General features: G+C 54.4%; 8 protein-coding genes across 8 annotated transcripts; 4 read left to right on the top strand and 4 right to left on the bottom strand.

Moving 5' to 3' along the window:
- Positions 1-35: 35 nt before the first annotated feature.
- On the bottom strand, positions 36-2,302 carry PG986_000281 (uncharacterized protein; the record flags this gene model as incomplete). The annotated part of the gene is made up of 2 exons (XM_066836503.1): positions 36-1,498; positions 1,564-2,302. The coding sequence occupies 2 exons, from the start codon at positions 2,300-2,302 to the stop codon at positions 36-38; spliced, it is 2,202 nt and encodes a 733-aa protein (XP_066705396.1).
- A 739-nt stretch (positions 2,303-3,041) lies between these two features.
- On the top strand, positions 3,042-5,757 carry PG986_000280 (AdoMet-dependent rRNA methyltransferase spb1; the record flags this gene model as incomplete). Its single annotated transcript, XM_066836502.1, has 4 exons — positions 3,042-3,098; positions 3,169-3,279; positions 3,342-5,151; positions 5,204-5,757. 4 exons carry the CDS (start codon positions 3,042-3,044, stop codon positions 5,755-5,757), a joined length of 2,532 nt encoding a protein of 843 aa, XP_066705395.1.
- Positions 5,758-6,216: 459 nt separating this feature from the next.
- PG986_000279 (uncharacterized protein) lies at positions 6,217-7,575 on the bottom strand (the record flags this gene model as incomplete). The annotated part of the gene is made up of 2 exons (XM_066836501.1): positions 6,217-6,530; positions 6,630-7,575. The coding sequence occupies 2 exons, from the start codon at positions 7,573-7,575 to the stop codon at positions 6,217-6,219; spliced, it is 1,260 nt and encodes a 419-aa protein (XP_066705394.1).
- Positions 7,576-8,826: 1,251 nt separating this feature from the next.
- PG986_000278 (uncharacterized protein) lies at positions 8,827-9,475 on the top strand (the record flags this gene model as incomplete). The annotated part of the gene is made up of 2 exons (XM_066836500.1): positions 8,827-9,176; positions 9,319-9,475. 2 exons carry the CDS (start codon positions 8,827-8,829, stop codon positions 9,473-9,475), a joined length of 507 nt encoding a protein of 168 aa, XP_066705393.1.
- A 664-nt stretch (positions 9,476-10,139) lies between these two features.
- Positions 10,140-12,138, top strand: PG986_000277 (uncharacterized protein; the record flags this gene model as incomplete). Its single annotated transcript, XM_066836499.1, has 5 exons — positions 10,140-10,357; positions 10,396-10,692; positions 10,764-11,264; positions 11,359-11,825; positions 11,918-12,138. 5 exons carry the CDS (start codon positions 10,140-10,142, stop codon positions 12,136-12,138), a joined length of 1,704 nt encoding a protein of 567 aa, XP_066705392.1.
- A 337-nt stretch (positions 12,139-12,475) lies between these two features.
- On the bottom strand, positions 12,476-13,202 carry PG986_000276 (uncharacterized protein; the record flags this gene model as incomplete). The annotated part of the gene is made up of 3 exons (XM_066836498.1): positions 12,476-12,527; positions 12,625-13,034; positions 13,170-13,202. The coding sequence occupies 3 exons, from the start codon at positions 13,200-13,202 to the stop codon at positions 12,476-12,478; spliced, it is 495 nt and encodes a 164-aa protein (XP_066705391.1).
- A 546-nt stretch (positions 13,203-13,748) lies between these two features.
- Positions 13,749-16,487, bottom strand: PG986_000275 (uncharacterized protein; the record flags this gene model as incomplete). The annotated part of the gene is made up of 1 exon (XM_066836497.1): positions 13,749-16,487. The coding sequence occupies one exon, from the start codon at positions 16,485-16,487 to the stop codon at positions 13,749-13,751; it is 2,739 nt and encodes a 912-aa protein (XP_066705390.1).
- An 835-nt stretch (positions 16,488-17,322) lies between these two features.
- PG986_000274 (uncharacterized protein) lies at positions 17,323-19,180 on the top strand (the record flags this gene model as incomplete). The annotated part of the gene is made up of 3 exons (XM_066836496.1): positions 17,323-17,415; positions 17,500-18,670; positions 18,729-19,180. The coding sequence occupies 3 exons, from the start codon at positions 17,323-17,325 to the stop codon at positions 19,178-19,180; spliced, it is 1,716 nt and encodes a 571-aa protein (XP_066705389.1).
- Positions 19,181-20,138: the final 958 nt, after the last annotated feature.

Genomic DNA, 20,138 nt, shown 5'->3' with positions numbered 1-20,138 from the left:
AGTTTCTTCCCAACGTCAACCCACTAATCAGTCCATCACTCCTCATCGTCATCACTTTGGTCGCCAGACCAGTCCTCGATCTGAGCCCATCCACAACCCCATCGCCGCCCGCCACTCTCACCATTGACCCGGAGGTCCCGCGCTTGTTCCCGCCCTTCGTTCCAGCATCGGACCAGGTAGTCATCCCCTACTGTGACAAGCTTGCCCTTGTTCGTCCAAGACAGAGCGCCAACTTCACGGTCATGGCCCCGCACTAGTGGCGTACCATTACGGACGATAGGTATGTCATCCTTTTCACTCCTTGCCGCCAGGCTGGTGCTGCTGCCGCTTCGTTGAAACAAAGCTCGACGAAGTGGGTCGGGCTGAGAAGACGGCAATGACTTCGGCATATCCGAGGAGCCAGCAATGGTTGAGTCCGAAAGCGAGAGCGACGAGGTAAGCTCGGCTAGGTCGTGTTCAAAGTACCGCTCCTCCGTAGGGAAGACAACCGCGCAGGCATCACTACTGCCGACCGCAAGCATCTCCGAACGGCCCTGCAAGGCAGGACGCACGGCGGCTTTGACGTAGAAGCTCGTCGCATGGAGCGAAGGATGGCGGAACCCGTACATAGGGCCAAGCCCATTATGCGCTGCGCCATGACGTCTTCTCGGCACTTGCGAAGACAGCTCAGGCGCATGCCCCAAGATGAGGTGCGCAGTCGAGTAGGCGTAGACAGTGTTGTCTTTGCTTAGGGCATATAACCGCGTGCTGTCTGTGTTCAATGACAGCGAGGAAACACCAAACGGTCTCCATCGTGAGTGTGACGTAGGTGGTGCTGTAGTTGATAATGCCGTCGCACCTTTCCGTGACGAGGACCGGATATCCCAAAGTTTGATCGATGCATCCGCTTCACAGGCTGTGAGGAGTAGGTGCTCCCTTCCTTCTGGGAGAAACTGCAGAGCGGTGACAGACACGTCACCTATCCGGCCAGGTAGTTCTCCCCGGGAGGGCGTATCGCCCGGTCCGGTGTTAGCGGCCTGCTGGACCTGCCGTTGTGTCCGGGCATGAGCATGGTACAAGCTATTCACTACACATCCATTCTTTGGCTGCCGCAGGCGGTATGCCAAACCATTGTCATATCTGGCCAATGCGGGTATATCTTGGACTGGCCCTCGGCACCGAAGATCCCAAATCTGTACACTGCCATCACGAGATGACGTCGCTAGGACTGAATTGTTAGATTGACCCGGTTGGAACCGGACTTGCTTTAGGGAGGCAGTATGATTCAGAAGCACGGCAACGGTTGACTGGGTCATCATGTCGATGACCCGACCAGTCTGGTCACCTGATGCGGTGGCAATAAGAGAATCATCTGCGGAGAAGTCCAAGTCGATGATAGCGTTGCTGTGAGCCTGGAATGAAAGGTGGACCTTGTTAAAAGCCTCTGAAGAAGGATCTCCGGACGAGTCCAGAAGACGAATCTGGCCTTCTTCGTCACCTACTGCCACTAGGCTATTGGCTACAAACCATGTTAGTCTGCTTGAATGTGTATACATATTGGCGTTGCGGATTTGGTGGACGTACTGTGACACGCTGTTGTACAGAAGGGGATACAGCGACCTACACCATCCTGGCTTGTGCAGCTGTGAACGTCTTCGGGGTGGCTGTAGAATGCGCTAGTCTCCAATCTCCAATCCGTAGCAGGGCATGACATAAATGGTCTAGAATATCCAGCCCTAGGAAGGGCACCGAGTTCGCGCTGTAGCATTTGACCACCCAGCCCACGAGCAGTCAAGGGTGCAAGACGCTTGACGGGCTTCGCTACCGAGTCGTCTTCATCGTCATCATCATCGCTTTCCTGGGAGTTCCGGATGTCCTGACTCGACTGCAGGGATCCAATCGGACTGAGAAGCGCTGGCTTGACGACAGGGGAAGGTTTGATTGGGCCATGGTCGAGAGGCTCGGGCCGGCAAGGCGACGACTCAGGGGTATGGTGGAATTTGCGACGTTTTGATGCTCGAACGTTGGAGGCGAAGTTTTCGGTTGGAAGCAGATCCTCCTCTCCCTCGTCGCGGGGTTGCAGAGGACTCGAAGGTGCCGGTGTTTGATAACGGTTGTTGACCTGAGGGCCAGCCAGCTCCCTCAACGCCTTCCGAGCCGGGCTGATGTGGGCTATATGAGACGACAAGGTTGACCTCGGGGTAAAGAAGCGCCTAAACTTTCTAGGAGTAATGGACGGGTTCTTCCTCTCCTTGCCATTGTTGCGTCTGGGAGGCGACGAAAGCAGTCTTGCGTTCTCGTTGGGAGGAGAGCTTGATAGCATGGTGTTGTCCGAATGGAGAGTCTTGCTCGTCATACTTCCAACCCACGGGACCTCGAGCTGTCAGACTTTGTACCAAATGCCGCCGCCGCTCGTTCGCTCTCTTGCAAAGCGTAGACAGAGGAAGGGACTAGAAAACAAGGGTTGGCATATCAACCAAAACAATGGACCGAGGGAAGATTGTACAGTTTGGAAGATCCGGTACAAGGAAATGAGATGACAAGAAACGCAGTGGGGTGGAAAGCGTTTCCGGGCTACGGTCTTTAATGGGGGCGGCAGCTAACCACCAGACCACGAAAGCTGCGCGACGCGTTGAGATCACGTCCCGCAATAATGCAGCACCTGCACTTTACACGAAAAGACGGAGAAAGGCGGGTCGTGCTAAGCTGAGCAGGCGCTTGGGCCTTGCCTTTGGAGGTGGCACCCACTGAATCATTCTGGACCATGGGCCGCCAATTGGCCAATGCCAGCCCACCCTGGCTTCCCTGCCAGAAGTTAGAACTCAGCCGTCGCCGTCCAGCCCACCGGAGCCGATAAGATTGGGACCTTTCTTTATCTTATCGCCTCGAAAAAAATAACATTATGGTCGCTGGAGAAGAAGAACCTTAGGGTGGGACGGGACAGTATCAGCGCTGGAGGCTGCTTTCTGACAAGACAATCCAGCCCACCTTCACTCGAGTATACTCGACGACGCATTTTATTCGGCGCGCCTCACCCCCAACGGTGAGATCTCGTCGTCAAAATGCCGTTCCAGAAGAAGACCGGAAAAGGTCGTCTGGATAAGTGGTATAAACTTGCCGTTAGTACTTTACCTGCACAACAGTATCCGCTGCATCCCGCGGGAGTAGTGCTAATTGCCCATCGTACAGAAAGAAAAAGGCTTCCGAGCCAGAGCTGCTTTCAAGCTGATTCAGCTCAACAAGAAATATGGCTTCCTCGAGAAGAGTCGGGTCTGTTTGGATCTGTGCGCTGCGCCAGGTGTAAGTCAACTCGCGAGGTTCTTCTCTGACCCTGTTTCGCCTTTTGCTAACCGTCCATCCAGTCATGGTGTCAAGTAGCTGCCCAGACCATGCCGACGGGTAGCATGATTATTGGTTGCGATTTGTCCCCGATTAAGCCTATCCCCAATGTCATCACTTTCCAGTCAGATATTACGACCGACAAATGCCGAGCCACAATTCGTCAATACCTCAAGACATTGAAGGTGGATGTGGTGCTTCACGATGGTGCGCCCAACGTCGGTACAGCTTGGGTCCAGGATTCCTTCAACCAGGCCGAGCTCACGCTCCAGTCGATGAAGTTGGCGACGGAATTCCTGAACGAGGGCGGTACGTTTGTGACCAAGGTTTTCAGATCAAAGGATTACAACTCTCTTCTTTGGGTCTTCAACCAGCTGTTCGCCAAGGTTGAAGCGACCAAGCCCCCGTCATCTCGAAATGTCTCTGCCGAAATCTTCGTGGTCTGCCGTGGTTTCAAGGCTCCCAAGAAGATTGATCCCCGATTCCTCGATCCCAAGACGGTCTTCGCCGAATTGGCCAGCGCGGCTCCCAACAACGAAGCCAAGGTGTTCAACCCCGAGGTCAAGAAGCGTAAGAGAGAGGGTTATGAAGAGGGTGATTACACTCAGTTCAAGGAACTGCGCGCCAGCGAGTTCATTCAGACCCTGGACCCGATCGCTGTCTTGGGAGGATACAACAAGCTCTCGTTCGACCAACCGCCCAACGGCGATGTAGCATTGGCTGCTCTGGACAAGATGCCGGAGACTACCGAGGAGATTCGAATCTGCTGTGGTGATCTGAGAGTTCTTGGAAGGAAGGAGTTCAAGCTCTTGCTCCGGTGGCGTCTGAAAGTCCGCGAGTTGTTTGGGTTCCCTACCAGGAAGACAGCAGCGGAAGCCACCGCGTCAGCCTCGGAAGAGGCAGGCGAAGTAGCCGCGGTTGAATCCATGGACGAAGAACTAAAGATGCAGGAGGAACTGCAGAATATGAAGGACAGAGACAATACCAAGAAGAGGCGTGAAAAGCGCAAGGAGAACGAGAAGAAGCAGAAGGAAATCTACCGCATGCAGATGAACATGATGGCACCTATGGATATCGGCTTGGAGCAAGATGGGCCCATCGGCAGGGACTCCCTGTTCGGCCTCAAGGCCGTGGACAAGACAAATGCCGTCAACAAGATTGCAAAGGGCAAAATGGCAATCCTGAGCGAGGCTGAGGCGAAGAAAGACCTTGACAGCGGAATTGGAGAGGAAGAGGAAGATTCCATGGACGAGGATGATGAAGACAGGTTGGAACGAGAACTTGATGGCATGTACGAGCAGTACCAAGACCGAAAGTCTGCCGCCGACGCGAAGTTCCGGGCCAAGAAGGCGCGGAAGGAGCATGACGATGGCGAGTGGGAAGGTGTCTCTGCGGATGAGGAGCAATCAGACGACGACGACAAACTCGAACAAGATAGCAGCAGTGACGACGACTCAGACGACGAGGATTCGTTGCCAGCAAAGAAACTCCTAACGGACCTTGATAACACACCCGAGGAAGCAGGTGGCTTGTCTAAACGAGCGAAGAGCTTCTTCAACCGCGACATCTTTGATGGTATCCTTGACGGCGACGAGGATGCCGAGGAAGAAGAGGATGTTCAGGTGGTAGATGCGGCAGCGGAGGAGCATGACTCGGATGCGGAGCTCAACGCCATCATCAAGAAACAAGCTGAGAGGAAGAAGAGCAAAAAGAAGGCAGACAAGGCTAAGGAGCAAGAGAAGGAGAAGGATGGTTTCGAGGTCGTCAAGTCTGACTACAAAGAGGATGATGACTGGGAGGATGAAGACAAGCGTCGTTCGGATGGACAACCTGGTAAGTCATGGTTCCTGCCCAATATAATTGGCATATTGCTAACAAGCTGCAGACATCGATATCATCACAGCCGAGGCCATGACTCTTGCCCATCAGCTGGCAACTGGCCAAAAGACTTCGTATGACGTCGTCGACGACGGTTTCAACAAACATGCTTTCCGCGACCGCGACGGCCTGCCGGACTGGTTCCTGGACGACGAGGTGCGGCACGACAAGCCGCACAAGCCCATCACCAAGGCGGCCGCCAACGCGCTCAAGGAGAAGATGCGTGCGTACAACGCGCGCCCGATCAAGAAGGTGCGCGAGGCCAAGGCGCGCAAGAAGTACAAGACGGCGCAGCGCCTCGAGAAGCTCAAGAAGAAGTCGGACATGCTCGCCAACGACGAGAACATGACGGAGAAGGAGAAGGCCGAGAGTATCAGCAAGCTCATGAGCAAGGCCGCCAAGAAGAAGCCCAAGCAGAACACGCGCGTCGTCGTCGCCAAGGGCGTCAACCGCGGTATCCAGGGCCGTCCCCAGGGCGTCAAGGGCCGCTACAAGATTGTCGATCCCAGGATGAAGAAGGAGATGCGGGCGCAGAAGCGAGTTGCCAAGAAGCGGAAATAGATCTTGAGCGTGCTATAATACGATATACCTTAGATAGCTCTTGTATATACCTTTCCCTTGTACAAACGCAACACATGGCGAGATGTGTCATTTGTGCCTTGATCTAGAAATCGTGATGCCATGGATACCTTAAATTTGCAATTTTTTTAAACCCCGTTTCTCACACTCATTAGGCTATTAATGAGGGCGCATCACAGAGTCCACTTAGAATCCAGCACGAGTGGTTTGAATATCAATGCCAATGTACTTGTTATGAGATAGAGATTGAAAACTTCTTTGCACCCATTAAAACTCCTTTTCACTGTATTTTGGTGGCATCTACAGTCCTATCTTGAAGGACCATACGCAAGGTAACATTAGGGGGCTCGACAAAGGCTTCAGAGCAAACCGAAGAGTCACACCAGCGTCAAGATATAATAAAACAGCAGCAGCAACTTCTACCTAGTACAATAGCCCCGATCACCGTTTACCGGCATTCCGCCTGCTCTTTCCGAGCCTTGCCGTTTTCGGGGGCTTGCCCTTGGTGCCCTGCTTCATGGCCTTCTGGCTGAACCCGCTCAAATCGCCGGAGCTCATGGCGTCGCCCGACTTGGAGTGGCGCTTCTTGCCGCCGAAGCCGTACTTTTGGTCCTTCTTCATGCGCTTGTTGTTGGGTCGGTCGCCGCTGCGGTCGGCGCCGCGCTTCTTGTCAGGCTTGCCGAGCTCCTCCTCGATGCCGACGTCGAACAGGTCGGCTTCGTGCGTACCAAGGTCACCAGAGTTCTCAGCGCGTTCTATTGAGATTTTGTGTTAGTCATGTAACGATACACATGCATAGACTGTCGGCGTAAAAAGTAGGGTAGAAAAGGGGGAGGTGGCGGTTATTGACTTACTCCTCTTCAGGGTCTTGATCTTGTCAAGTGTCTCCTTCTTGGCTTTCTGGCGCTCCTGCAGCTTGTTGACCTGGACCTGCTTGCCGAACTTCTTGAGGTCGCGCAGCTTGCGGGCCTCGGCCGAGGCCTTCTTGGCGCTGGCCTCCTCGATGAGGCGGGCCTTGACCTTCTCCATCTGGCCGTCGTCCTTGACCATCTCGGCGAAGTAGTCCTTGGGCCGCGAGAATGGTACGTTCTCGGCCTTGAGCAGCGAGCGCGCCTGCTTGACCGTCTCGAGGGCCTGGCCGTAGAAGGCCAACTCCCGCTTCAGGTCGTCCATGACGTCGGGAATGTTGTCGGCGGTAGGCTCCACGCTCGACAGGGTCATGTGCGACTTGAAGGGCACGGACTTGTCGGTGGCTAAGGAGATGCGCTTCAGCGCCATCTCGAGGGCGGTTGTGTTGTTGATGGTGAGGCGCTGGTGCGGTACCAGGTCCTCCTTCTCCGCGTCCGACAGATCCTCGAGGTCTTCCAAAGCGATGTCCTCCTCGGGGTCTTCCTCGTCGTCATCATCTTCATCCTCCTCTACAGCGGCGACGGCCTTCTTGTTGTTCGCCTTTTGTTTAAGCTCGGACTGTTTGGGTTGCCGCACGCGCGCGATCTTCTCTTCCATTTCGACTTCAGAATCGGAGCTGGCGCTGTCGTCCAGGTATGCGGCCACGTCGTGCCCCTCTTCGTCATCGTCTTCAGAGTCATCCTCGTCGTCTTCGTCATCAATTGGGGCGCCGCCCTTGGTCTCCTCCTCCTCGTCTTCCCACTCCTCTGCCTCGCCGTCCTTTGCGGCCCCACCAGTCTTGCTTTGCTTCTTCTTTGAGGCCTGCTTGGCCACCTTTTTCTGGTGCAACTTCTTGAAATCTACACCCTTCTCGTGCGCAAGCGCCATCTTGAGGCGGCTTTTGGTAACCATGGTTGCGGTTGTGGATGGGCAATTAGTCGGTGGTTGAGGGTCTGAATTGGCTGTCTGTTGGTTTTGCTGCTGTTCTAGCTTTCGCCCAAAATTTTGGACTGCATCCCGCGATAAGGTATTTTTTCTGCCGCTATCGCCCCCACTTCCTTGCACTATGCGGTACTTGGGTACTTCCTCGTCAGTAGGCGGTAAGCGCATGGAATTGCATTGATGCCTTTAGGAGGTAGACACTTCAATGCACTCGAGCGTAACAACGCAATACTATGTACCTACCTTTTATTTCGAGGAACCCAAGCCGGACTTTGATTCTGGACATTGAGTTACGTTTTTGAATGGTGTATTGGGCTTTTTCTCACGTGGCATGGTTCTATCATGAGTCCGTGGCGGAGGGCTCGCAGCAGTATCCAATTGACCGACTGTCTTCACGCAAAATAACAGCACAATGGCACGCCTCGCAATCTGAGTGCTGGCACACATAACTGCAGTGGCACGTCGATCAATATTCCGTGATGACCACTTCCGTTCTATCGAATCCCGGGGATGATGGGTCTTTGACGGATCGGCGCGATCATGGTAGGTATTACTACGGCAATAGGCGGGCCCCGTCCATCTATCTTTGGGATACGAGGTCGTGTTCCTCCCCAGCCACAGCAAACAAGAAAAGAACCTACCTACTTCCTGATTGACGTAGCCATCTGCATGCCAGCAATGAGACAACAGAACAGTTGGCCCTCGCTGTCCAATCAGGTCGTGGTATATTTTGGGGGCCTGGGATTTGGCAGCAACTGTTTATTCTGCTGCCTGGCCGCTGTATCCACGGGACGGGCTATCGGACCCCCACAATTGTGTTAGCAAGATTCCCGCAAGAGGAACTGCTCCCAACGGCTTTGTATGCTTGTTGATAGTTGCCGGTCATGGGAAGATACCTAGAATCTCGTGTTTCATCGAGACGCCCACATATCACGTAAGGCTGTTGGCATTGGTGGAGTCCATACTAGAAATATCAACAACGGTATGGGGCCGGCTTCTTCTATTTATACCACTGGCAACCCTATTTAAGGATGACTTCTGCCTCTCTGAATGAGGATGGTGAACATTGGAGCTGTCAATTATGCATTGCTTTGCATGATATGTCGGTAGTCTTTTTCATCCCTCCACTCGTTTGTTAGTACATAGTTTGATGAGTCTTCTCTACCTTCCTCAACTCTCAAAGCGCACCCCCTGACCGAAGCAAGAGAAAATACCCTCAATATGATGTCAACCAAAGAAGCCCAGAATCTGTACGCCAGAGACGACCAGTCTGAGTTTCCGGCCCGGGCCCCTGTTGAAGCGCCATCGGTGATGACCCCTAGCCGTGCCAACTCCAACGCCGCGGCAGCCCCTTGCCACCACGGCAGTCCGGCAGCAACAGGCTGCTTCCACCATACAGTCTGCTGCCACCACGGCCAGCAGCCGGTAGCACAGCACTCATATCACGAGCCAGCAAAGGCCAACGTCGTTCCTGTTCCACTGCTCCAGCGCTGGTCCGCTCTTGTGCAGTGCCCTGGATGTCGCGAGATTGCGCCCACGGTTGTCAAGTACCAGTCTGGGAAAGGTACTCAGTAAGTAACGCTTTATCTTAGACTTCCCCTTCAACACCCCTTTTTCTCTGCCCTCGCTCCGTCTTCCCCTGGGTTTCGCATCTTGTCTCCCCCAGTGCTAGAATGAAGTTCCCTAGCTGACCGGAGTCGACGTTGCTTATAGCTGGATAGCCACCTTCTTCTTCTTCACGACCGGCATCTTCGTTTTCGTGCCGTACTCCATGAAGCACTTCAAGAACGCAGAGCACTCGTGCGTGCACTGCGGCAGGCTCCTGGCCACTTATCGCTTTGGCAGTGGGCCCAGAGCACATGTTCTTTGAAAGTCGGTCGATCCCGGAGCTGCACAGGTGGGATTCTGACTTGGTGCCAGGGGACTATGCATATATGGGCATAGATCATCGCAAATAGCCAGGAAGGGCAAGGAGATGCAGCTTGCGTAAGGTGTGGTTACACGAGCAGCACGACGGCAATGAATCCATCGAAAGGGGGGGGGCACCCGATTCAGGGTCTTTGGTCAAGACGTTCCACTCCTTTCGGATTGCCATTATTTCCCTATATATCTCGTCAGAAACAGAAATAAAAAGGAACGTTAAACTATATAATCGATGTTGGTAAATATCTTCAAGTACTCGGTCAAAGGGCAAAGAGCTTCGCTATCGACCGATAAGGGATGACCAAAAAGAAATAGCGAATTGCGTACCACCACTGGTCCTGCATCAGCACCACGACCCAAAACAGCAAGGTTGCCGTTATTTGTCACATGCTGACGCCCTCTTTGGGCCAACCTGCATAGGCAATAAAATGCACGTCGAACATGGCGGGGTAATCGTCAGCGGCACAGCCGGGGGACCTCGTTCGACAAAAATCTGAAAAGTCCCCGAGATGAGGATGGGGGAGAAAAACAATCTTTCGACCTGCGCAACATGTTTTCAGGAGTGTTCATTCGATAATACATAGTCAATTGAATTGCTGTTGACCGGCAGAATGAGCGCCTACAACGAAACAGCAGCGACCCAGGCGCAGGGCTTGTTGCAGAGTCTCAGCCCGTGGTACTCCCTTGTCTTGATCCCGCTTCTGACGCTCTTGGCGTTGCAGCCGTGGCGCTCGCCAAAAGAGCCACCGAGCCTGAGGGCGACGATCCCGTACATCAGCAATGGCTACCAGTTCCTGGCGGACAAGGCCACCTTCTTCAGGCGGCTCGAGTAAGCTATAGTCCTCTTCTATCGCCCCCATTGACCAGCTTCTTCTTGTCCAACGCAGCTAACGAACCGTACAACAGAAAGGCTTTCCGGAAGGCTAGTATCATCAAGTTCCACATTGGCTGGAAGACTGTGTACATGGTCTCCGGCGCCAACAACATCCAGATCTTGTTTAGGTCTGGTCACGGGATCAACGATGACAGCATGGTGCGTACGGCGGCTGAGGTCGTATGGGATATGCCCCCGGAGGACTTGGCCAAGTTGGTCGACGACAGGAGTGGCCGTAACAAAGTGCCCAAGCCCGGATACGAAGATATGCCATTCCATAAGCGATACTGGTGAATAATTGCCAATTTCAAGCCCTCCCCAGATTCCTTCCATATCCAGGAGTTGCTGATTTTCGGTATAGGGCCGCCAATCACGAGATCTACGAGAATTTCCTCTCCAACAAGGAATACTCAAGCGCGTCCGCCAACAAGTACTTCGAAGTCTTCGCCGAGCGGCTGGAAAAGTTCCCGCTCGGCGAGTGGACGACCCTCTCCCTCACGGACGTCTTCATGAAGGACATGACCCACGGCGCCATCACGGCGCTCATGGGCTCGCAGATCTTGGAGCTCAATCCGGGCTTCGTCGAGCACTACTGGACCTTCGAGCGGTACCTGGTCGAGTTCCTCGCCGGGCTGCCCAAGTGGCTCAACCCCCGGCCGTACCGGGCCCTCGAGAACTTCAAGGCCATGACGACCAAGTGGGTTGAGTCCGCGTGGGAGAACTTCGACTGGGACGGGCCCGACGCCGACGCAGCTTGGGATCCCCATTTCGGATCCCGCGTCATGCGCGAGATATCTCACTGGTGGAAAGAGAACTTCGCATTCAAGAGCCAGTCTGGCTTCTTTGCCTCCTTATTATTGGCGTAAGTCGAGAAGAACACCTAAGCCCCTGACCCCTGCCAACCGTCCCGCCCAATGCTGATACCTCGGCCCCCTGCCCGGGGCACATGCCTGTAGACAAAACTCCAACACAGTCCCCGCGGCCATGTGGTCAGTCCTGCGCCTGATCGAGGACAAGGAGCTCTACCGCGCCATCCGGGCCGAAGTCGCCACCGCCCTCGTCGTGGACCCGGCCACGGGCGCGCGCACGCTGGACCCGCAGGCCCTCGGGGCCCTGCCGCTCCTGAACGCCCTGTACACCGAGACGCTGCGCTACCACGTCACCTTCAACATCATGCGCGAGGTCTCGGAGGACACCCAGATGGACGGGTACGACCTGAAGAAGGGCGCGTGGATCCAGGCGTCGACGCAGATCGCGCACTTTGACGAGTCTCTCTGGGCGCGGGACGGGCACCCGGCCTCCGAGTTCTGGATCGGTCGGTTCCTCGAGTACGAGAACAAGGTGGTTGACGAGAAGAGCGGGAGGACGGAGCGCGTGCCCAAGTTTAACGGGTCTACTCGACCAGGGGCTTACTTTCCTTACGGTACGCAGGCACCCTTCCACCTCCCCTTTCCCATTGACAGGACTGCTTCGAGACTTTTTGTCGGTGCTAATGCGAAGTTATCCCTATTATAGGCGGTGGAGCTGCTATGTGCCCCGGCCGTCAGTTTGCCAGGCTGGAAATTCTGATCACCGTGGCTTTGCTGGTCTCCAAATTCGACATCGAGTCTCTTGAGTGGACGTTCCCGGACGGACGCAAGTCCGACCGCCCGGGTAAGCCCGACGAATCGGTCATGGGTTCCGGCGTCTTACGCCCTGATCGGGAGATGAAGGTTCGTTGGAAGAGGCTCTGGTAAAAAGACACGGTTAGGCAGTTGGAAACGACGTCGGAGGGCCGGCTTTCCTTTACTAGTCTCCTGGGTAAAGGAATGACTGGCTGTTTTTAATTACAGGACCACGAGATTAAGGCATTGTAAATCGATGACTACATACCAGTACAAATAACGAGGTTACGACGTCATGTTATACACGACCAGGATGTACATGTAGCAACACAGAGGCCTGTACTTGCATGAACAGAAGATCACAAAAGACATCAAGGTTAATCGCGACAGGGTGGCAGCTCTTGTGGTGTTCGATTTGGAAAGTTTTATTAATAGTTGATAAATTTGGCTTAGCTATGCCTCGCCCAGCTTAAAAGCGAGTGAAGGGCAGCCACTTGCCCCTCAAAGTGATGTTCACCCAACTAGATATACGTTGTCAGCAATCGGTTTTGGCCCAAAATAGGTACTTACAAAAAAGACGGGGTAATTGAAGGGGGGAGGGGGTTTCTTTGAACTTACGCAACACCATCCTGATCAACCTCCTTCTCGACCTTGCTCGAAAACGCAATCGCGCTCATGATGCCGTCCCCAAACTTCTCGTTCATGACGGCCTTGAACGCGTACCCGTAGTTCTGCACGATCTCGTACAGGCGGTAAATCAGCGGCTCGACGGGCGGCATGGGCCCCGCGCGGCCGCGGTCCGGGAAACCGCCCATCGACTTCTCGAGCTCGGCGCGCTCGACGCCCAGCAGCGACGAGAGGCGCGTGATGTCCTCGGCCGAGGCCTGAGCCTGGCCGTAGAACAGCGCCGCGACGGCGACCTCGCCGCGGCCGAGCTCCTGCGCGATGCGCTCGAAGGAGAGCTGCTTCGTCGCTTTGGCTTCGAAGAGGGTCTTGGAGTAGACGGGGAGGCGGTCGACGATGGTCGACTGTTGCAACGGTAAGCTTGTGTTTCATTATTCGTCTTTTTGTTTTTTCATGATATCATTGTTCGTTCCCCTTTCCTGCTTCTTGGATCCTGGATCCCAGTGGGGGGTGGTGGGACAGGGACGGGCGGCACTTACATCGAGAGTAGCGATCTTTGAAGTGTCCGACATCTTAAATGAATTAGGTGGTTGATGATTTGGTGTGTAGTGTGGTCGACTATTTTGTCTTCAATATACAAAAGCAAATATGCATACAGGTTGAGATAGGGTAGGATTGATATCCTATCTTATAGTCGGTGACCTGATGAGTGCAATGTTCCCCAATATTTCCGTCTCCCCAGCGCGGCATTTGGATCCAGCTGAACGTCATGCATATGCCTTCCCCGCCTTTATAGTTGCGGAGATACGCCGGGATCTCGGGGTTGGCGAGATCCCTCTCCCTCTCGCGTGGGCTGGCGCTCTTTCTAATATGTTTGCTCTGGTTATATCTATTTGTACTTGTCGGCCGGATGTTCTTTGAAATTGTGTTTATTTGTAAGCGTCATTTACTATCGGAAACCCGCACGTAGCCAAGCTGGGCCATTTAGCTGCTAACTCAATGTGACACAAGATATCCACGACATGGGCAAATCTTGGGGTCCATCCCAGGATAAATAGGTAGTCTCCCAAATAGACCCCGAGTGCGTGCAAAGGGGGCGAGGGCCAATGCCTCGTTGCTCATAGTACCATATTCCACCTGACCGCCTTACTCCGCATCATGCCCAAGATCCCGAGCGTGAGGTACTTCTCGTCCACCAAGTTAAGCCCGCCGTACGACCCGCGCAGCTCGTCCGAGAACATCTGGAGCGCCCAGCGGGTCTCGGCCGCCGCCGCCTGGGGCCGGTCGCGCAGCAAGCCGAGCTCGCTCAGGGCCAGCGACACGTCCATGTCGAGGCCCGGCTCGACCATCTCGGGCGTCGCCGTGAGCTGCCGGTAGCAGTCCGACATGAACCGGCTCGTCGCGCCGCGTCGGCGGCTGAACTCCTCATACGAGAAGAAGGTCGCGAGGTCCTCGTCGCTCAGGGCAGCCCGCGTCGCGTCTTTGGCTTGCGCGTAGTCGACCCGGTCGCTGTGCAGGTGGCGGAGCCGCCGCAGGCGGTCGTCGACGGTCTCGATTTCGTTGAAGGCCTTGCGGGCGGCGGCGAACTGTTCCTTCTCGGCGGCGAGCCATTCTTTAATGACGGCTTGGGGGGACACGTACTTCTCGCTCAAGTCATCGCGGTACATCTGCAAGGATACGATGGGGTTGCGCACACCGAGTCCACCCAGCTGCGAGGGGAGGAATATGAAGGCGTTCGGAATGTCAGTGATCCCGAATCGTTCCTCCATCTTGGCTTTCAGGTACTGAACAACATTGCCAGGTTCGGCTGTTTCCGAGCCATTGCTATTGTGTCCGCTCGACGGGCTGAACAGGGACGCTTGCATTCGCTGATATGTTTCAAGGACGCTGTCTATATGCTTGGCTCCAAAGCAAAAGGCAGGCTCGCCAAATGTGTGGCTGAAGAAACGCCCGATGCAGCTGTTCCATGTTTGCACCCAACTCAGAATGCTATCACATGCAGCCAGCTGCTTCCCCAGCTGAGCGATATGGACGTTGACTTGCTTCTGGTCAACGACCCATTCGCCACTTTTGGGGTCAAGTAGCAGGTGACCGATCTCGACAGGACCTTTCGGAAGAATGGACTCGATCACAGGGTCCCGAGAAGCTTCCTCATTCATCAGATATACGGATCCCGTCTTGTGTGTATTGAACTCGAGTCCCATAACTTTGGCAAATCCTTGCATCGCCGTCCATGCCTTAGCGCAATCAGAAGGTGTGCCGGCAAGGAAGAGGTCGTCATGGAGCCGGTACAGGAGCAAACCTGATTCCTGATTGACCACGATATCCATGACAAACAGGACGAGTTCGCCGATGAACTTCTCGGTGGCATGGGCCATGGGCACACCGCGTCGACGAGTTTGGGGACCCTTGGGTTCAGCTCCGTCGGTGGCGGGACTGATATTAAGAGGAGCTTCCAAGACCTTTTTGTAGAAGCTGATAAGCTTCTCGGAGAACCCGAAGAAGCGCATCACGGCAAAAATGGTAGAGTGCGAAAGCCCAGTAGCGTACCACTGCAGGTCTGACTGCAAGACTACCGCTTCGCCATGCTGCGTCTGACTGAGAAGGGCCTCGGTGGCAAGTGTACGGAGAAGCTCCTGCTTGATGTTGTGGAAAGGGACACCCGCGGTCGCATCGTCGTCTGGGACGCTATCGTATGACCCAGAACCAAGGGTATGGACCGTCTGAGGCAGCTGCGACAGTAGAAAATGACTCATATAGCGATCCTTGCGCACTCGGTCGGTGCTTCTGTACGCAGAAAACTGTTCGTTCAGGTAATATTCTCGTCGTAGTTGTTCGGTTTTGCTAGGCGCGGGTCCCGATGTCCAGTTCCAGTTGGGGGCGTCCCCCACAAAGTCTTTGAGACACTCTCTCGTCATGGTGCAGCAGCGAATACCCACAAACTCGACGAAGATGGCCTGTAGAACGTCCTCGTCCATCCAGATCCGGTATTTGCCGTTTAGCTGTTGGCGGGGAAGCACCGGGATGCCATTCTCTCCGGCTTGCCATTCCCATGAGTCGAAGTCGGCATAGCGCATGTTGAGGACGTCGCCGATCTCCTTGAGAGCTGCTTCGTTATCAAGAAAGTCTCGCAGGGTGGCCTGCTTCTCGTCGCTGAGAAGGTCTTCGGCGAGGAGCCCTCGGAGGCACCACTTGAGACAGTCGGAATCAAAGGGGCTGCGCTCGTTCATGATGGCGTCTCCGCGCTGCTGCATCCGCTTTCGCAGGGCCTGTAGGCTGTCTGTTGCCTCCTCGCCGTTGAACAGATCCGCCATGAACATATCAATCTCTACCTCATCGGTCTCTAGGGGCTCGAAAACGACTCGTTCGAACTTGTCACACAGTTCTTGCAGCCGCTCCTGTTGGCGATCGACGACCTCGAACAACTCATCATCCGCGAGGGGAGGTTCCTGGCCCATTGGCACACTCGGGTTCATCCATTCGGTCACCAAGCGAGTGTATAGATAGGCCAGTCCGAGCTTGCGGGACTGAACCTCGAGTTTGGACCTGAGCAGCTCCTCCCATGCTTTGAACATTTCGGCTGGCACCGATGCATCGTAACGAGCTTGCTGTAGCCAGTGTTTGATGTTCTTGACTTTGTTGCCTTTATTGCCCTGGAGACTCTCAGGGTAGACGTCGTTTAAGCCCTGCAATAGTGCTGCGATGCGCTTCCGAGGGTCATGTGGGAACTGGTCGGCCTTGCCCAAGATCTCCTCCTTGCTTTCCTCGTATCGTGCACGCTTCTTCTCTATCTCGCGGATCTTGGTGATGGAGATGGACTGCAGAGTCCGGGATAGAACTGAGGCGGGTGGGGGCATCTTGTGGGATGTAGGACTGGTATACTCATGTATCTTGAAGCCAGGGTAGCTGCGGAGATCAGTGAAGTAAGACTTAACTATACCTAGCAACAATGACTGGCAGAGAAATGTATAGAGATCTCTGGCTCTAGTGACTTCAATCTCAATTTATATACTCACATTGGTCATATTCTGTTTACCATGAGTAGCTGCTACTGCCTGGCCGACTTCCTTTCTCGTCATTCTTCAAGCAAGCTAATTGGGCCCAATGGGCATGAGACCCATGGACTTGCAGGCGGGGTGCCTGTGCTGCCTAGCGAGGATCGACTCGCTGCCTGCTGTCGTGGGCGATCCCGCATAGTAAGCGGGCAACATCAGGGCCATGCATGCGTTGTTCGGGTATAATATTGGTATATGAAATATACCACAACCTGACATGGCAGCATTGAAAAGGAAAAGGAGAAATGCTCGGCCCATTGTCTAGTCGCTCGGGCTGTTGTGACTTCTGAGGCTAGAATCTTGCCTAACCTAGACGCGATCGTGCCAAGATGACGTGAAGATAAATCGGGCCACTGATGGAGGGGGTACTTTCTGGTTTCATGCCCCGCTAAAGTCTATCCTCGACTTCGTGACTTCCAAGTTTCCCAACAGCGGCGCACTTTCCGACGCAGCAATTGTAGCAGTCATTGGCGAATCACCGACTGCTCCGAAGAATCGTTTTGTACAAGAAGTCCCTTACTCAGCGCCAACCGGGAAAGAGATCGGCGACAAGGGAAAATCGCAGATAACTTGAGCCACCAGTCGCCTACCATCTCCGCCAACACATTGCATCATTACAGTAGATGCGCCAGTAGCAATGTCCAATTCGCATCACCCGGCCGTGCCGGCCGAGGCCCATGAAGGTGACAATCTCTCCCATTCCAGTGACGATGACATGAGAGCGGTCGAGGTGTGTGTCTTTCCTTCTACTTTTACCCGGCTGCGCAACGCGACAAGAAAGTAGCCGCCTTACACAATCCTCTTTTGATTCTAGGTGTCCTTCGATGAGACCAGTCCGTATCGTAGGAAAAGCTCCATGGTCCCTGGCGATTCCACGCGACCGCGCCTGAATCCGCCGCTGAAGAAGACGCAATGCCTCGTCCACCAATTTATCGAGAACGAAAGGTCGGGCCAACGTCGCACCAGGGACTCCAGTGCCGACGACCTTTCTAGCGAGGTCGGGTTGGATCGCGTGGCCAAACCAAAGGGGCAGGAACATCGGCACCACAAGCACCACCACCACAGGGCTAAGACACAAGCCTTCATCGAGGCCGACAGCGCCGAAACTTCGGACGCGGGCCAGGCCGACGAGCAGTCCTGGAAGACGGCTGTCACCACACCCCATGAAGAGCTGGACCTCTCCGCCGAGAACCACGAGACACATAGCAGCCGCCTGCTGACGAAGAAGCAATTGGGGGAGATGGCTTGGGGTGTACGAGAGCTGAGCAGACGGCTGGGAAGCGTCCGGCTCAAGTTCGAAGCACGCTCCATCTTCATATTGACAAAGGTCTTCGATGCCGACCTGGTGCCTAAGACGCGGGAGATCGCCAAATGGCTCTTGAGCAAAGAAAGGGGCGTCCAGTATACTGTCTGGCTGCAGGACAGCTTGAGGGAAAACAAGAGATTTGACCTCAAGGGCATGCTGGAGGAACTTCGCCAGGAATATATTGGCGCTGGGGAGATGGACGCAGAGGCGCCGATCAGTGCGGTAGAGAAGCGGGTTCGGTTCTGGAACGAAAACATGTGCCGGACGAGGCCGCACACGTTCGACCTTGGCATCACGCTAGGAGGCGATGGGACCGTTCTCTACGCCAGCTGGCTGTTCCAAAGGATAGTGCCCCCGTTTATCAGTTTCGCTCTGGGCAGTCTAGGGTTTCTCACAAAGTTCGACTTCGCCGAGCATGAGAGCACCCTCACGACGGCACTGAAAGAAGGCGTTACGGTCAGCCTTAGGTTGCGATTCGAAGGGACTATTATGAGAAGTCAAAAACGACGCACCCCCGAGGGCACGGAGCAAGACTCAACAGACGACTCCGAGATGCACCAGCAGAGGGATCTTGTCGAAGAGCTCATTGGCGAAGAAAAAGACGATGACCATACACATCGACCTGATGGCACGTACGAGATCCTGAACGAGATTGTTGTCGACCGGGGTCCTAACCCGAGTAAGTCCACGCACCTGCGCTTGTTCGAACCCTGAATTGGCTAACGTACCTACTATAGCCATGTCGTATACCGAAGTGTTTGCAGACGACGAGCATTTCACCTCCATCTTAGCCGATGGAGTATGTATTTCGACGCCAACTGGGTCTACGGCGTACAACCTGGCCGCTGGGGGCTCACTGTGCCACCCGGAGAACCCTGTGATGCTATTGACGTCCATCTGTGCGCATACGTTGTCGTTCCGGCCCGTCATCCTGCCCGACACGATCGTGTTGCGTATAGGAGTCCCCTACGATGCGCGGACGAACTCGTGGGCCAGCTTCGACGGGCGGGAGCGGCTCGAGCTCTTCCCGGGAGACTATGTGACCATCAGCGCGAGCAGGTTCCCCTTCGCCTCATGCATGCCCCAGGGCCGGCGGAGCGAGGACTGGGTGAACAGCATCAGCGGAAAGCTGGGCTGGAATACACGTCAAAAGCAGAAAAACGATGGCTACCAGAAATGGGACAAATGATCTGACCAGGAACGTATTGGGGAACTGTTTTGTTGGTACCAGATCGTACCTTGGAAGTGTCAAAGAATGTAGCGCGGGAATAATCATACCTCTTGGGGACGGTCTAGACTCATGTTGCTCATTTGATATGTCAAGCCATTTATTACATATCTTTACCAATTACTCATATGAGCAGGATCGAATAATGTTGACACGGGTTTACTCGTCCGACGCTCATGGATTGCCTTTAGTAGGAAAGGTGCGGGAAGGTGTTTGATGTCAGGCCGTACGAGAGATATTTGGCTACGGACGGATACTAGCAGCACCAATGCACCATAAGCGAACCGCGGCGGGAACCTTATCTTGACATGACTGGGTAATGAAGCTCAAACAATACCATATAAACCATCGATTGAGATTCCACGTGGCAACCTGACACGAGGAGTAGGTGTCCGTGGCAGTCGCATTGCTAGCTGAGCAAGAAGCGACGAACCTCCCGTGTCAGAGGGACTTCATATAGTAATAGTGCTGGATTCGGCAGGCATGAAACTTGTTTTATACGGCTGTGCAAGTCCATTCGGTAATAGAGACAAGTTCTCCGTATGTCAATAGCCACCTACCAAGTAGAGCGAGACTGCCAACATTATGCACTTCTGTGTGTACACAGCAGGATCCAGCGCACATTCGTACTCGTCATCAAGGTACATATCATCTGGAAGAAACCGGCGAATGCATGAAGAGAAAAGAGTAAACAGAAGAGAAGGAAAAGCGACCCGAAAGAACCGAATTTTCGTCACTCGGCCGGAATGCTTCAAGTGCAAATGTGCATGTGTGCCGCCAGCCATCCATGGCTAATTATAGCCCGAAGAGGAAACCCGTCCCCATCGTCTTTGGCCTGTCGGGCACGTTTCACACTACACGATGTCTTTCCGTCGATCAATCACAAGCGCGCATTAAACCAAACCTGACCCCTGCCTAT

The sequence above is a fragment of the Apiospora aurea genome (genome assembly GCF_038362705.1).
Source record: "Apiospora aurea strain CBS 24483 chromosome Unknown utg000001l_segment0_segment0, whole genome shotgun sequence".
In the NCBI taxonomy this organism is placed as follows: Eukaryota; Fungi; Ascomycota; class Sordariomycetes; order Amphisphaeriales; family Apiosporaceae; genus Apiospora; species Apiospora aurea.
The sequence above is the reverse complement of the archived record's forward strand: the minus strand, read 5'-3'. Positions and strand labels throughout refer to the sequence as shown.